At 46.2% G+C, this 15,360-nt stretch overlaps 1 protein-coding gene across 1 annotated transcript in view; it reads left to right on the forward strand.

The window, feature by feature from the left end:
- The window catches only part of ADARB2 (adenosine deaminase RNA specific B2 (inactive)), a 296,328-nt gene that overhangs the window by 261,322 nt on the left and 19,646 nt on the right, over positions 1-15,360 (forward strand). Inside the window, exon 7 of the mRNA XM_088528177.1 lies at positions 15,005-15,173. Within this exon, the coding sequence (XP_088384303.1) occupies positions 15,005-15,173 (169 nt within the window). The remainder of the gene's footprint in view (positions 1-15,004; positions 15,174-15,360) is intronic.

Genomic DNA, 15,360 nt, shown 5'->3' on the forward strand with positions numbered 1-15,360 from the left:
ATCTTGAGCTTCCTCTGAGGACAGTGCCACAGCACTAAGTTTTATGGATTTTTCCTAGAGGGTTCTTGCAACCCAAGTTTGCTTTTCATAGCACACACATTCCAGCTCACAAGGATGAGCAGTCACAAGGGTCTATGGTCATGTTCCCCACTGCCCCTTTTCCACTGCAAACAGGCCTAAACCTGTAATCTTTGCTGCCTACTTATTTTGCATCTTCTCCTGAATCTAGGGCAAACCACAGAATAATCAAGCCCTTGATTTGCTGAAGTACCTTCCTAGCTAATTTAGGACTTCTTGACTCACTGGCTTTTTTATATATATTTTATTTTTAAGAGCCTCTTGAAAAGCAAAATGAATGGCTAAAAAAATTGAGCTAATAAATCCTTCACTTCGCCACTCCTTTCCTGCCAGGAATTAACCTTCCTGTCCATCTTCCTGCTAGAGATGAGCTCTGCCTTTTTTCTCTACTTGCGTTGCCAAAGAGACAAGAGAATCTGCCCCAGGGCTTGTCTCAATTCTTGTCCCCTGGGTTGCTTTTCTATCTCTTGCTAACATGCTGTATTGCCTTGTACCATTGACTCCTTGATAGCCCAGCTCCTGTTTTATCCCCGGCTCCCTTTAGGTCTGAAACACACCATTGCATCCGCTCCACATGGGGTCTTCCTCCTGCTTGTCTATTAACCTACAGCTGTGCTGAAGCTCTCATGCACATACATTTCATACAGCTCTCATCCAAACAGGATACACATGCAGCCACATGAGCTGGAGCATTGCATTAGGAGGTGCTGGCCTGGGGAGGGAATGTGCACTGGATTTTTCAGTGAAGTCAGAGTGCTGAAGAATTCCTGCTCTATCTACTCCCAGGTGCTTTCACTGTGCAAACCTGTGCTTTTCACTGCTTGCAATTCCAGCTGCTGAATCCAGCATCCTGCTCTCAGTGCAATATTCTGCGTTAACACTTCGTTACCCCTCAGCACTCCATATTTAAATAGGGGTGACTCATATTGCGGCAGTGTGTCATCCTCACATCAGAGTCCCTGAAAGTCCTATCCCAGAGCAGAATGGCTGAAAATGGCCAGATTCAAAAAGAAACACAGCTCTTTGTGAGCAGAAAAATGAAATGAGGAAAGGCATTTCAAGAAAGACCTTCTAAATAAACCACTGGCCTGAAAACAGATCAGGCATCAGTAACTGCAAGAAACTGCAGGTCCTAATGAATTGAAATACTGTCCCTGTTATGACAATCAAGTATGGCAATAGTCCATGATTATAGGCTGGACACTATTAGCTATTTCAGCTGTTCAAATGTTCATAGGTGTGGTCATCTTGTTGCTCTATTATGACTGCTGACCTGGAAATCTGAAGCTATTCAATACATGGAGCAACTTCCTCCTTGTCTATAAAGCCAAATTTATGAATGACCCTTCTGTAGAAACAAGATGAAGGTGCATTATTTTTCTATTTTTCTTCTAATTGAGCATAGCAATACCTTGGGGGAACCTCAAACCAGAGTTATCATAGAGAAACTTACCCCAAAGTAACTAGGAAGGGGAAAAAAAAATGTGCTGTGGGCTGTAATGCTGAACACTGCCTCAGGAGAAATAATCTCAGCACTAGGTGAATTATTGTGGTCAGTCCACATTGCTTTGTCATGCAAAAGATGCTGCAGAGATTGCAAACCCAGCATGAGATTGTTGGTCTACTTCAGTGGCTTGGGAACTTGGTTATTAAAGAAGGTGAAGGGAAATGGTCCATTCACTTCATTAAGGCTAAACTGGGATGGCCCAGACAGCTTGACTTGGGCCCTGAGCATGGACTCCTTGTCAGCTTCTCTGGAGCTCAAATCGTATTAAAACCCTGGCTAATTCCTGCATGTACCACTGACATAGCTTCAATTTACCAAAGTCAATGTGGAGGAAATACAAAGAACTGTTACAACTAACTAGAAGCTGGTCTGTCAAGGAACTTACATCCCCACTGAGGTCTGGTAGCACTCATCAATTTTATATATAATCACCCCATTCTTCTAACTCGATCTTTCATGGCTGCTGAAAGGCTGTTTTAGAGAGTGGCTACTTTCATTCAAGTTAAGTAGGCAGGATAAACACGGCGACAGTACTGTCACCTCTGGTTAGCTCTCTCCATCACTTACACATGTAATTCTTGGCTGGGAGCAAAGGTGATGTTCGTTCCTCGTTCAGAACTGAAATGGTCAGGGATGGCTGTAGGACATAGCACATAGCATAAAGATTCCCCAAACCCATGAAGCGTGGTGAGTCTGAGCAAAGATTCAGCTGAAGGCTTCGCAGGTGTGTAGGTGGTACTACACATGTAGGGCAGTCAAGAGGGATCAGTGGGACCTTAGGACAGGAAGGCCGTGGTGGGGATCAGAAAGTTTTCAGGGTGGGAAGTCTTTCAGAGACGTTCAGCTGTAGTGGAGGAATAGGAAGACACAGCAGCGTAAGGCTGGTGCGGGGTGGAGGGATTCACCACCTACACTTTGGCAAGAAGCTTTCCTCCCCAGCGTCTCCTACTCAGGCCTTGATCCTTCAGTACTGCAAGAGGGGGAAAAAAACAAACAGTGAGAAAAGAAAAGGCTCAAGTCACAGGGAACAGGTTGAACTTAGAACTTCAGAGCACTTTGCTCTGAGCCCAGGAGCACTCCTTGTGCCAACTGAAGGGAGAAGCTGCAGAAGCAGTAGCTGTTGCAGCTCCTTGCAGCCTGACCTATCACTCAGTTGAAAAAGCAGTGCTAGAGGGTCGGCAATACATAGCAGGGATGGGCTGTTCCAGGTGTTCTCACTGCTGGAAATTACATTGCAGTAATCCAAAGAAATGTCTGTTTCACTAAATAGCCTTCTAATCTTTAAACTTCACAGACAAACGAGAGATCTCCAGGCATAGAAACAGTGAGAGCAGAGTGTGATCACGCTGTGAAAGCTCTGTTGGTTTTATTGGTGTTATCATGCTGTACCCCAAAATGAACGTCTGAAAGAGGTTCTGGTTGTGTTTTTGTCATACTGGAAGTTTTAAATGCTAAAAAGGCAACTTGTGAAATGTTGCTATTGCTTCACTTTTTAAAGAGACCAATCTCCATAAGATAATTAGGTTTAGTGGAGTTTTTCTAGAGTTGGCTATGGAATAACCACCTAACTTCATGGGCAACTTCCCAAACTCAAAGCACTGGTTCAGTGGAATAAAATCAAAACCTGTTCAGCAAATTTTCAAAATAAAGGAATTGTGTGAAAATGGTATCCAATATTTTCCATATTTGTGATTATACACATACTAACTTGGGGCGGACACAGCTCTACCTCATTTTCTTTTGTGTCTAGGTCAGAATGGGCTTTTCCATTCCAGGCCACTTTGTAACAAAGAGAAACTTGACTCTGTACCTCTCACGTCCAAATCAGCGCTCCAGTGAATTAACTATCACTGAGCTGGAAAACCTCCTCTTTTGGAAGAGTCCTTCCAGTCTCTGCTATAAAAATGTTGTCAGAACTGAGATATGCAGAGCAAATTCTTTGGATACGACAATTCGTTGAAAATGTTTGAATTCCCTTTCCTTCCAATATCCTTGGTTGCTTTTGTTTATTTGGGTTTTTGCTGATTAGAGTTTGTTATTTCTTAAATAGAAAATAAGATTTTTTATAAGTACATGTTTGTGCACTAAATGTCTATGGGGGAAAACAGAAAGAATCTGCTGGAAACTAGGAAGTGCTCAAAAACAGCACTTAGCCACAGCTTTGAGAAGCTTTCCTGTAAAGCAAAGTGTGTTTGTCAGGATTCAGAAAAACATGTTTCCACAGGTATAATCAGATCCTAAATTAATAGAAAGCTTGAATCACCAAAAGGAATTGTGTTGTATTTATTGATTCTGCTTTGTTGCTAAGTTTTGCTGATTTGTAAAACATTGAATTTGGACACAGTGTTCAGATGTGATAAAAAGGCTACATTAGTCAGCAAAAGGCCATGGCTGAGGAGCGCTGAGAACAGTGATAGAAATTTTAACTCAGAGAAGCTGCCACAAAACTTGTCCAACCCAAAGAATAATTATTTTTGAGCTTCTTTGAGGTCTTCTGCAGCACGGACAGAGACCATATGCCCCAGGGCACTGTTGTCTCAGCTACTCTGGCATCTGATGGCATCCGTGGCAATCTGTCCCATTAGAGTCAGAAGACTGAGATATGTATCTTATCGTGTGCATTTGGGGTGAAGAAACAAGCAGTAACTGGGAGAAATCCTAGTGGCGAAACCTACCCTTATCTAGGTCAATTTGTTCTAATTTACACACCATTTCCACTGAGTGGGAGTCAGAGGTAAAGTTCATTAGCTGAGTTTTATAAAGATTGTCAGGCACCTAAGGTTCAGATGAAATTTTGATGGGAGTTTTGAAAATACTTAGTGTTTCTTAGATCTTTAAGAAATGGGAAATCTGGAGAAATTTGCTTAAGAGTGACAACACTATTTAAGCCTAATCACTACTACTTCTATAGCTAGCCTTGAACAAGTCACTTTACTAATTTCTAGTTCCACAGCTGTAATATGGCAATAAAAGTCATCCAGCTGTCACAGCCTTGAAGAAGGGTAACTAATGCTCCAAGTAGGATATTAAAACAAAAATCACTGTGTGTTTAAAGCCCTATTGCATCATTCTTCATAATGATCTAGTAATTGCAATTCATAGTTTTTTAAGCCAAATAGGGACCATCTCCAGCTGATCTAGATTGAATTTCTCCACCCAGACAGACCATAGAACTTTACTCAGTAACTTCTGCCATAGCTTCAGAAATTGAAGTCGAACTAGAGCGTGCCTCAGGAAATAGCAGGGAGCATGGCAGGGAGCATCACAGAGGGTGTTAATTCAAAAATATTTTGACAGATTTCTGTTTCGTAGGGTTCATCTTCTGTTTTCATATTTTGCTGGCATCTTTCACAGCTTTCTTCTCCTAACCACTTTCAAAGATTTCAATTTCCAAACAAAAATCAAAATCCAAAACCTACGTGAATAACAGTAGGGTTTTTTTTTTAATAAAAGAAAGAGGGTTATGGTGAATAACACATTCTCTTTATGCTTGTGTAAACTTTTTGATTAAAATATGTCAGGGGAGAGAATTGTCACCAAATGGGCAATCTCAGTGACGTTGACGATTTTTCACACAAAACATATGAAAAGATAAAGCCCTATGTGGCCAACGATGAGTCTCAGAAAGAAGGATGGGGAGGCAAAAATTCACGATTGCAGTTTTTCAGTGCCCACACGGCCCTTTCCCAGATCTCTAGGCTTTGCTCTGCGGGGGCAACAGCACTTGCAAAGTGCCGGCATTGCACATCTAATTTTAGATGAGAGGAGCAATTAGTAATTAAAAATAATAATCTTGATGTGTTCAAGATGTGCTTTCCTTGATTGCCACATGCATAGAATCTCAATTCCGCTGATAAAACTTGGGCTTTTGGCTTAAACATACTCATTCGCCAGAGGAGGCTGGAGTTTGCAGCCTGGGTTTGTAAGCGGCTTGCACCATCATCTCCCCCATGCCTAACCCAGCACTGCTCATTCCTCCTTGCTGGTAAAAGTAATTTACAACCCTGAGAGGTAAGTGTGACTTCGTTGTCAACAAATTGTTTTAGAGAGTCTTTTAATTAATTAGTCATAGTTTGATCCCTGGGGTTCTTGAAAGGGAGACATAATAGTAAACTCTTTTGTAATGCATGTATTTTCTTATTTTAACATTAATGAAGAAGGGAAATAGCAAAATACTGAAGGTAGCCTCTTTTATAAAGTCATGGGATACCTGATTGCTTCCCCCTACCAGGATTTTAGCCAGGAAATAGGCATCAAGGGATGGAAAGGATAAAGGATTTCAATTTTAACTGTTAATTTCAGCTCCTCACTGGTGCCCAAGGCTTTCATGTAAAATACTTCATTAGTTACTGGGCATTTATATTGGCATATATGCTCAGTGATAAAGCCCAAACCTAGATCTGCACTTTGACATGACACAATGAGGCTGCCCCACTCATGGCACAAGCCCAGCAGACCTTCCCGCGGATGTTTTAAAGCACCTCCAGACTTCTTGGGATGCATCTCGCCATGCATTTGGGATGCATCTCGCCATAGGTTTGAGCTAAGCCTAGTGTGTGTGGTACCTCCAGAGCTGGGGACAAGAGGCCCTCATAGGATGGATGCACAGCGGTGCTTTCAGAGGGGCTTCCTCCTTCAGTACACTCAGCATCTGCCTCTAATGACTTCCAAAATACAAAGGCAGCAAGATGCTGACACTTCTCTTCCCACCCTTTGTTTGGAAGAGCTGTAAGGAAGGTTGATAAACCATACTGGCGAATTGAGGGTCCAGGACTGAACTAAATGCAAGACAGGCCATGTTATTTCTTCCTTCAAGAAGAGAGAACAGCCTCCACTGAAGCAGGGAAATAGAAAATGAACCTCCAGGGCAGTCATGCTGAATCTCAGACCGAACCGTACTCATGTGCTTCTGTTTAATCACCATCCATTTCCTCTTCAACTAAACAATAAATATGTAGTAGGTTTTTTTTCATTACCATTTCAGCCAGAACTGCTCCTAACAAAATAAGGAGTAGATCTCAAAATGAAGAGATTTCAAGGCACCTGTGCAAATTTATAATCCAGTAATTAATAATCATGCACCTTGTTATCTTATAAACTCTAAGGAGTAATTTCCCCATGTGAGTGTAGCACATCATAAACCCACTCCAAATGATTTTTAAATTTGTCCTTTCTAATTCCTGTTTGAATTGACATTTTGTTCTGGTTGAAGTGGCATCCTCGGACGCCTTTTCCCCTGCAATTAGCTGAGATTAAGCAGTTGGAGAACTAGCACAGCAAAGATCAGAAATGCTCTCAGTCACTGATGCTTTGATCATACCAAACAGGAGAACAACAGCAGGCTGTAGTTTGTGGCTTCAAGATGCATAAATAAATATCTCTCTGAGACATTTTTAAGTGATCTGTAGCAGATTGTGCCAGGAAATGGACTACATGTTTTACTTCTGGCAAGCAGCTTATGTGCTAGACTGTCTATGGCTTCAGTAAAAAATACACGGAGCCTCATCTATTTCTTTGTTCAATATTTATATCTTCATACACTACTTAAAATATGTTAAAAAAGAGCTAAGCATATTCCAAATGCAGATCTGAATTTAATCATCAGCAATCTGAAACCATTCAGGGCTTTGGGTTATTATTATTTTGAATACATGCTGCAGATTCCATTTTTGAAATATGCACTCTGGCTATCCCAGTAATATGAGTAGCTTTAGATACGCAGTACTGCACAGGGTTTTAGCCACATCCTAGCCATTGAATTTAATAGTAGTTGAGCAGCTAAAGCCCCTTATCAGCGCTGTGGAAGTGTTTCCCAGGGTGAGCGTAGACTGCCCACAGCTGCCTGAATCCTATCAGCTAATTCTGCCTGCTTGGCTGCATCCTGGGCAGAGCTTGCGTTATGGGAAGCAAAGTCTGATACACAGAGTGAGTTAATATGCGCTTCTGGAAACTGAGATGGTGCAAGCTGTAACACACTTCCTAAGTGCTTTGGAAAACTTCATTATTCAGTTTTTGGCCTTTCAGGCCAAGGTTGGGAAGCTAAAACAACAAGCAGGCTCAGAGTATTTTGGCCTGTCAAACTTCAGTCCTGAGGAAAACTGAGAAGGCCAGAAATGAAAATAAAAAATAAATAACCAAAAACCCTAAACTCAGAAAAAAAAAATCTCTCTCTAATTGTTGGCCTCAGCTTTAATTTCCCTAAATGCTAAAGAGTTGTTAGCAGAGCTCATGTTTCTTTCTTCCCTGAAGTGGATCTCTCCTCCTTATCTCTGTCTGCACATTGTGTGATGCATTGCTCCACACTAGGTAATGTTTCAAAGCAACGTTAAAGAGGGGCCATTCATCTTGTCACACAGTCACTAAAATTCTCTAGCAGTTACATGTCCCAATGCTGCAAATGTGCAGCCTTCAAAACGTAAGAGCAGCAATGTGGTAAAGTCCCTGAAAACGAGTGATGAAGGAGACCAATGAGTGTATGGGGCAGGAGCAGACTGGGAGCTGACAAAGTGAGAGAGTGTAGAGAAAAGAAGGGAAATCAGGAGAGAAAGGCAAAGCAAGGCAGAATATTCTTTAAAAAATGTTGGGGAAAAGAATATTAAAAATTCATTTTGTTCTGTGGGATTTCTACAGGTAGACTCTTTTAGTAGATCTATATTAATAGGGTAGCTTTCATAAATGGTTTTTGAGCAGTTATTTTGAAAGAATTTGCAGAAGAAAGAAACATCATTTGCTTCATTATACCTGTGGGAAAGCTTAGGTAAAGAGAACTGATTTGCTTCAAGCTTGCTGTCAGCTGAGGCAGGAATGGTCTCGTGAGTCCCTCTGCAGTGCTCCACTCTGGAGGTCTAACTCTGCCACATCACCACTTCTCCCCATTCCATAGTCAGATGTGTTTGCCTAGCAGAATTATCAGTTTCTCCATTCTTTGCTCAAATTTCATGGCAGCTTCCTCACCATACCATTGTTTAGCATTAAAAAAATGCTGCTCACCACTGTTGGTACAATTTCCCCCGTTTCCCAGGAAAGATATGGACCGGTTCCCAGATAAGTAATCACATCCAAAGAGTATCAGCTGAGCTGCAGAAGGCATCTCAAACCAGAGCGTTGGATGTAGGATCAGCTCACAGGGCCTGAAGAGCAGTTTCACTCCGCTGTTGGCACAGGCCAACAGTTTCAGGGCAGAGGGATCTGAGGCATTTCTGGAAGCTTGGGTTTTTTTCCTTATTTGTTTTTTATTTGCTTATTTGGTTTTCTCAGTTTCCCTAAGTACTGAACAGCGAACTGCTCTCCCCCACACATCATTCCTGAAGCAGCTCAACAAACCCCAAATCATTTCCAAACCTTCCTGGTACAGCGGAGCCTGTTCCTGGGTGGGAATCCATTTCATCAATGACCAATCAATCCGATCGATATCTGGTCCATCCCAGTGCTGACACACACCCCCATCCCAAATTCATCCCAAGGGGTTAAATAACAGGGAGGAAACGAAGAGGAAACGATCGGTGGAGGCTCAGCCGGTGCCGCTGCTGGCGGGTCACAGCTGACATTGCTGTTCTACATGTGTTTGCTGCTTTTGCTAATCCCAGGGCTCCAGAGCGATTTATTTTTTCCATTCCCTTTTTGTAAACAATCCATTGGCAGCAGCCAAAGTCAATCAATTGCTTCAACCAGAGCTAGAAGCACAGAAAACAGTTGTATAAAGCAGAGACAGTGACAAATGACAGGAGGGGGACAGTGGGCTGCCAGGGAAGGTGCGCAGAGCCAGCTGCTCGCTGCTGGCAGCTCCATGAGCTCCTTGACTGGTGACACTGTGGTGTTCCTCTGCATGAGGAACACGGGCCAGGCAGCCCCAGGACCTGCTGAGGGTGGAGAGGTGTCACCTTCAAAAACAGAAACCTTCTGCTCCAGCTGAGAGGCAGGTCATGCAAAAAATATGCTGGAATGCTGGAAATACGGGCAAAGAGCCTCTGTGGAGGCAGCATGTTTTTTCCCGGAAAACAAAGACCACATGTACCATCTCCCACTCTTTTCTTTTATGCTAAAGATACCTGTACCCAAGTAGCAGTATAGAAATAGTGACAGTGATTTCAGTAATGAACTTCAGTTTTTATCTTTTTCAATTGAAATTGAGGCAAAGCACTTCCCAAATATCACTATCGTTCTCACTTATTACGTGTCTCCAGACACAGACTGGTCCTGATGCACACAGGACAAGCTGCGTGTCATGCCCCAAAGACAGCTGCATTTCTGTGAAGCATATAGCATCACTAAAGTGACTGAGAGCAATGCACAGCAGATATCAATATGACACAAGAGAGTAGTGTGTCTGTCTTTATGGGTCCTGTGGAAGGAACTTAAGCAAACAGTGAAAAACTGCCAAGTTTAAATTTGCTTTAGACACTAAGTTTAATACTTCAACTTTTGAGGACTTTCAGTGGAATTTCTTGAGATAATAACAAGCCGTGACTTCAGTTTTGTAATCATTCAGAAGCTGCCCCTGAATATCACACCAGAGTTCTGGTCTGGAGTGGGTCAGACGTGAGTCTTTACCCTTTGATCTTGCTCACTGAACCAACCTTCTCCACAGATTCCCCTGACTCAGCTCAGTCCTACAAGCTTAGAATCATAGAATCATAGAATCATAGAATGCTTAGGGTTGGAAGGGACCTCTAGAGATCATCTAGTCCAACCCCCCTGCATACGCAGGGACACCTAAAGCACGTGGCACAGGACTGCATCCAAGCGGGTTTTGAAGATCTCCAGAGAAGGAGACTCTACAACCTCTCTGGGCAGCCTGTTCCAGTGCTCTGTCACCCTCACTGTTAAGAAATTTTTCCTTAAGTTCCTATGGAATTTTTGATGTTTCAGTTTCCGGCCATTTCCTCTAGTCCTATCAGTGGCCACCACTGAAAAGAGACCATCCCCGCCCTCTGCACTCCCTCCCTTGAGGTATTTATATACACTGATTAGATCCCCTCTCAGCCTTCTCTTCTCCAGGCTGAACAGGCCCAGCTCCCTCAGCCTCTCCTCATAGGGCAGATGTTCCAGGCCCCTGATCATCCTTGTAGCCCTGCGCTGGACTCTCTCCAGCAGCTCCACATCCCTCTTGTACTGTGGAGCCCAGAACTGGACACAGTACTCCAGATGCGGCCTCACCAGGGCTGAGTAGAGGGGCAGGATCACCTCCCTCGACCTGCTAGAGATGCTCTTCTTAATGCAGCCCAGGATCCCATTGGCCTTCTTGGCCACGAGGGCACACTGCTGCCTCATGGTCAACTTGTCGTCCACCATGACACCCAGGTCTTTCTCCGCAGAGCTGCTCTCCACAAGCTCGGTCCCCAGCCTGTACTGGTGTCTGGGGTTATTCCTCCCCAGGTGCAGGACCTTGCACTTGGCCTTGTTGAATTGCATGAGGTTTTTCACCGCCCAGTTGTCCAGTCTGTCCAGGTCCCTCTGGATGGCAGCACAGCCCTCTGGGGTATCGGCTACTCCTCCCAGTTTGGTATCATCAGCAAACTTGCTGAGGGAGCACTCTGTGCCTTCATCCAGGTCATTGATGAATAAATTGAACAGGACTGGACCAAGGACTGACCCCTGGGGGACCCCACTAGCCACAGGCCTCCAACTAGACTCTGCACCGCTGATCACCACTCTCTGGGCCCTGCCATCCAGCCAGTTCCTAATCCACCTCACTGTCCACTCATCTATCCCACACTTCCGGAGCTTGCCCAGGAGGATGCTGTGAGGGACGGTGTCAAAAGCCTTGGTGAAGTCGAGATAGACGACATCCACCGCTCTCCCCTCGTCTATCCAGCCGGTCATTTCATCATAGAAGGCTATCAGGTTAGTCAGGCAAGATTTTCCCTTGGTGAATCCATGCTGACTACTCTTGAGCACCTTCTTGTCCTCCATGTGCCTGGAGACAACAGCCAGTATGAGCCGTTCCATCACTTTTCCGGGGACGGAGGTGAGGCTGACTGGCCTGTAGTTGCCTGGGTCCTCCTTCTTGCCTTTTTTGAAGACTGGCGTGGCATTGGCCTTCTTCCAGTCTTCCGGCACCTCCCCCGTTCTCCAGGATCTTTCAAAGATGATGGAGAGCGGCTTAGCTATGGCATCTGCCAGCTCCCGCAGCACTCTGGGGTGCATCCCATCAGGGCCCATGGATTTGTGGGTATCGAGGTTCCTTAGGTGCTCTCTGACCCAATCTTCCTCTACCCAGGGCAAGTCTTCCTCTCCACCAGCTTCTTCTCTTGCCTCTAGGGCCTGGGGCTCTAAAGGGCTGCCCTTGGTAAACACCGAAGCAAAGAAGGCATTGAGCAACTCTGCTTTTTCTGTGTTATTTGTAACCAAGGTGCCCATCCCGTCCTCCAGCGGACCCACGTTTTCCCTGATCTTCCTTTTGCTGTTAATGTATTTGAAGAATTTTTTTTTGTTATTTTTAACGTCCCTTGCCAGCTTGCCTTCCAGACGTGCCTTAGCTTTCCTTGTCGCATCTCTGCACTCCCTGACTACGTTCCTGTATTTCTCCCAGGGGGCCTGTCCTTTTTTCCACATTCTGTATACCGCTGCCTTCTGCTTGAGCATTGCCACAAGCTCCCAGCTCATCCACGCAGGTCGCCTGCCCCCTCTGCCTCCCTTCCTACACACAGGGATGCACTGTTGCTGGACGTGGAGAAAGTGCCGCTTGAAAACTAACCAGCTCTCTTGGGCCCCCCTGCCTTCTAGAGCACTAGCCCATGGGATTCTACCGAGGAGGTCTCTGAAGAGGCTAAAGTTGGCCCTCCTGAAGTCCATCGTCGCAAGGCTACTTACAGCCCTTCCTCCTCCTCGTTGAATCCTGAACTCCACCAACTCATGGTCACTGCAGCCGAGGCTACCCCCCACCTTCACATCTCCTACTAGGCCCTCCCTATTTGATAGCACGAGGTCCAGTAGCCCACCTCTCCTCGTCGGCTCCTCCACAACCTGCGTCAAAAAGTTATCGTCGACGCTCTGCAGGAACCTCCAGGACTCCTTATGCCTGGCTGTGTTGTCCTCCCAGTTGATGTCGGGGTAGTTGAAGTCCCCCATGAGAACCAGGGCCTGTGACCGTGAGGCAACATCCAGCTGCCTATAGAAGGCCTCATCAACCTCCTCGTCCTGGTCAGGTGGCCGGTAGCAGACACCCACCACAGTGTCTCCCACATTAGCCTGCCCTCTAATCCTTACCCACAAGCTCTCAACTCGCTCATCCTCGACTCCCAGGTTGAGCTCCATGCATTCCAGTTGCTCTCTCACATAAAGAGCAACTCCACCACCTCGCCTTCCCAGCCTGTCCTTCCTAAAGAGCACATAGCCTTCCATGGCAGCGCTCCAGTCGTGCGAGCTATCCCACCACGTCTCTGTGATTCCGATGAGATCATGACGCTGGGACCGCACACAGATCTCCAGTTCATCCTGCTTATTCCCCATGCTTCGCGCATTGGTATACAGGCATTTCAGGGAAGCAACAGAGGCCACAGGTTTCCCAGGAGGGGTGAAAGAGGACCCTCTGTGATCATTTCCTATCCTCACTTCCCCACTACCATACTCCCGCTGGACGCCATCTGACCTGGGCTGTGCGGTACTGCTTGCCGCGTCAGTGTGCCACTCCCCTTCCCCCTTCTTGCCTAGTTTAAAGCCCTCCTAACCAGGTTGGCCAGCCTTTTTGCAAAGAGACGTGTGCCCCTCTTGCTAAGATGAGTACCATCGTTCCCCACTAGCTGTTGGTCATCAAACAGAGACCCATGGTCGTAGAAGCCGAAACCCTGTTGCCAGGTCCAGCGGCGCAGCCAGTTGTTAAGCTGCCATATTCGCCTTTTCCTCCTTGAGTCCATTCCCCTCGTTGGCAGAATGGAGGAGAACACCACCTGGGCACCTGTACCTTTGATGGCCATCCCTAGGGCTCTGAAGTCTTGCTTGACGTCCCTCATTTTCCCCATGGCATCATTAGCACCCACATGAATCAATAGTAGAGGATAATAGTCCGACTCCTGAACAATTCTTGGGAGCCTTTCTGTGATATCCTTTATTTTGGCCCCAGGTAAGCAGCAGACCTCTCTGGATGAGGGGTCCGGTCTACATATCAGTGCCTCCGTGCCCTGCAGCGTGGAGTCACCCACGACGATCACCCGCCGCTTCTTCCGGGTGCTCCTTTTCACTTTAGGGGGAGCAGCCTTGCTGCATGGATTAGACTGCCCCTGTGTAGAGATCCCCTTAGACGGGCCTTGGTTCAAGGCCTCCTCTATCTGATTCACATGTTCCAGGGCCTCGTACCTGTTGAACGTGGTCACTGGTGGAGGTGAGGTGGGCTGTGGAGGGGATCTTCCGCCACCTCGAGTGGGGACCCATTTCCATTGTTGGTCGTCCCTGGAAACTGTTAAGTCCACCCCCTCTACCCTAGGGCAAGAGGGCACTGGACTTTCTGACTGAATTGGGGAGTTCTGAGGGTAGCTTTCCTGGGAAGACTGCAGGATGCAGCTCCACCAGTCGATTTCCCTTTCGCATTCCCTGATGGCCCTCAGTCGTTCTACCTCCTCCTTTAGCTCCGCCACCAGGCTGAGCAGGTCATCCACCTGCTCACACCTAAGGCAGGCTGTGCTTTCGCCACTCCCCGGTAACATGGAGAGGCCCAGGCATTCCCCGCAGCCAGCAGCCTGGACCGCTGCATGTTTCTGTGGCGGTTCAGTCTGGGTCGCCACAGTCTTCCTGGCGGAAGCTCTCTGCCGAGTGGAGACCATGTCTTTACCTGACCCCTACTCCCTGACCCCTGCCCGCACCTCCTGCCTGCGCAAACTGCCGCGCAAACTGCCGCGCCACGCCCTCCCTGGCGCGCCACGCTCTGTTTGCCCGCTCTGGTCGCCGCGCTCCTGGTCGCTCGCGCTCCCTGGGGGCAGCTTTTAAATTCCCGCCTGCCCTGCCGGCTCCGCCCGCGCTGAGTCAGAGCCGCCTCTGGCCGGGAGCTCAGCACTGCCCGCACGGGGGTCGGCGCTGGGGCTGCCTCTCGCTCTGTTGTTCGCCTCTAGACAAGGAGCTCCGGGACGAGCGTCCGCTCCAGAGCCCTTCCCTTCGAGATCTGAGCTTGGGGAAAAAAAAGGGAATGAAATTAAAAAAAAAATGCTTTTCAAATACAGAAGGAAATGGGAACATGAGTTCAAAATGTGCTATTTCTAAATTTTGAATTTATGTGAAAATGAAATCATGCTCGGGACCACATATTCTTCTCCATTTTTTCTGCTGGCTTGGGCTGCAATCTCATCCAATTTTCCATTCAACTTAATGAACATCCATAAGTGGTTCTGCAAATGCAAGTGTTAGCATCAACACTGTGTTTCTTTCAAAAGATATCAAAAACATTTAGTTATTGCCTATTCGTCCCACTCTTCTGTTTCTTGTGTCCAGTGAACAGCAGCAAGCACATAGTAAGAAAATACCGTGGGCATCTTCGAACAAAGATTGAGTCTGGAGAAGGAACCATTCCCGTGCGGTGCCACAACGCGGTCCAGACGTGGGATGGCGTCTTGCTGGGAGAGCAGCTCATCACCATGTCCTGCACAGACAAACTTGCCAGGTAAAGTAGCACCCAAAACAGATTTTCTAAAAATGTTTGCCACGTGGGAATGAGTTTGATGTGACAGAGAACTGTGGCTAGTGGTGGAAAATAACTAGCAGGCACTTTAAATGCTGCAGAAACAAGGGCCTTCTTTGTATGCAAATGCAGAGTGTAGAAATAGAATGGAATGTAAATAGAACATTTT

The sequence above is a fragment of the Tinamus guttatus genome, unplaced genomic scaffold, assembly GCF_059628265.1.
Source record: "Tinamus guttatus ecotype Peru unplaced genomic scaffold, ASM5962826v1 Tinamus_guttatus_pri_ptg000306l, whole genome shotgun sequence".
In the NCBI taxonomy this organism is placed as follows: Eukaryota; Metazoa; Chordata; class Aves; order Tinamiformes; family Tinamidae; genus Tinamus; species Tinamus guttatus.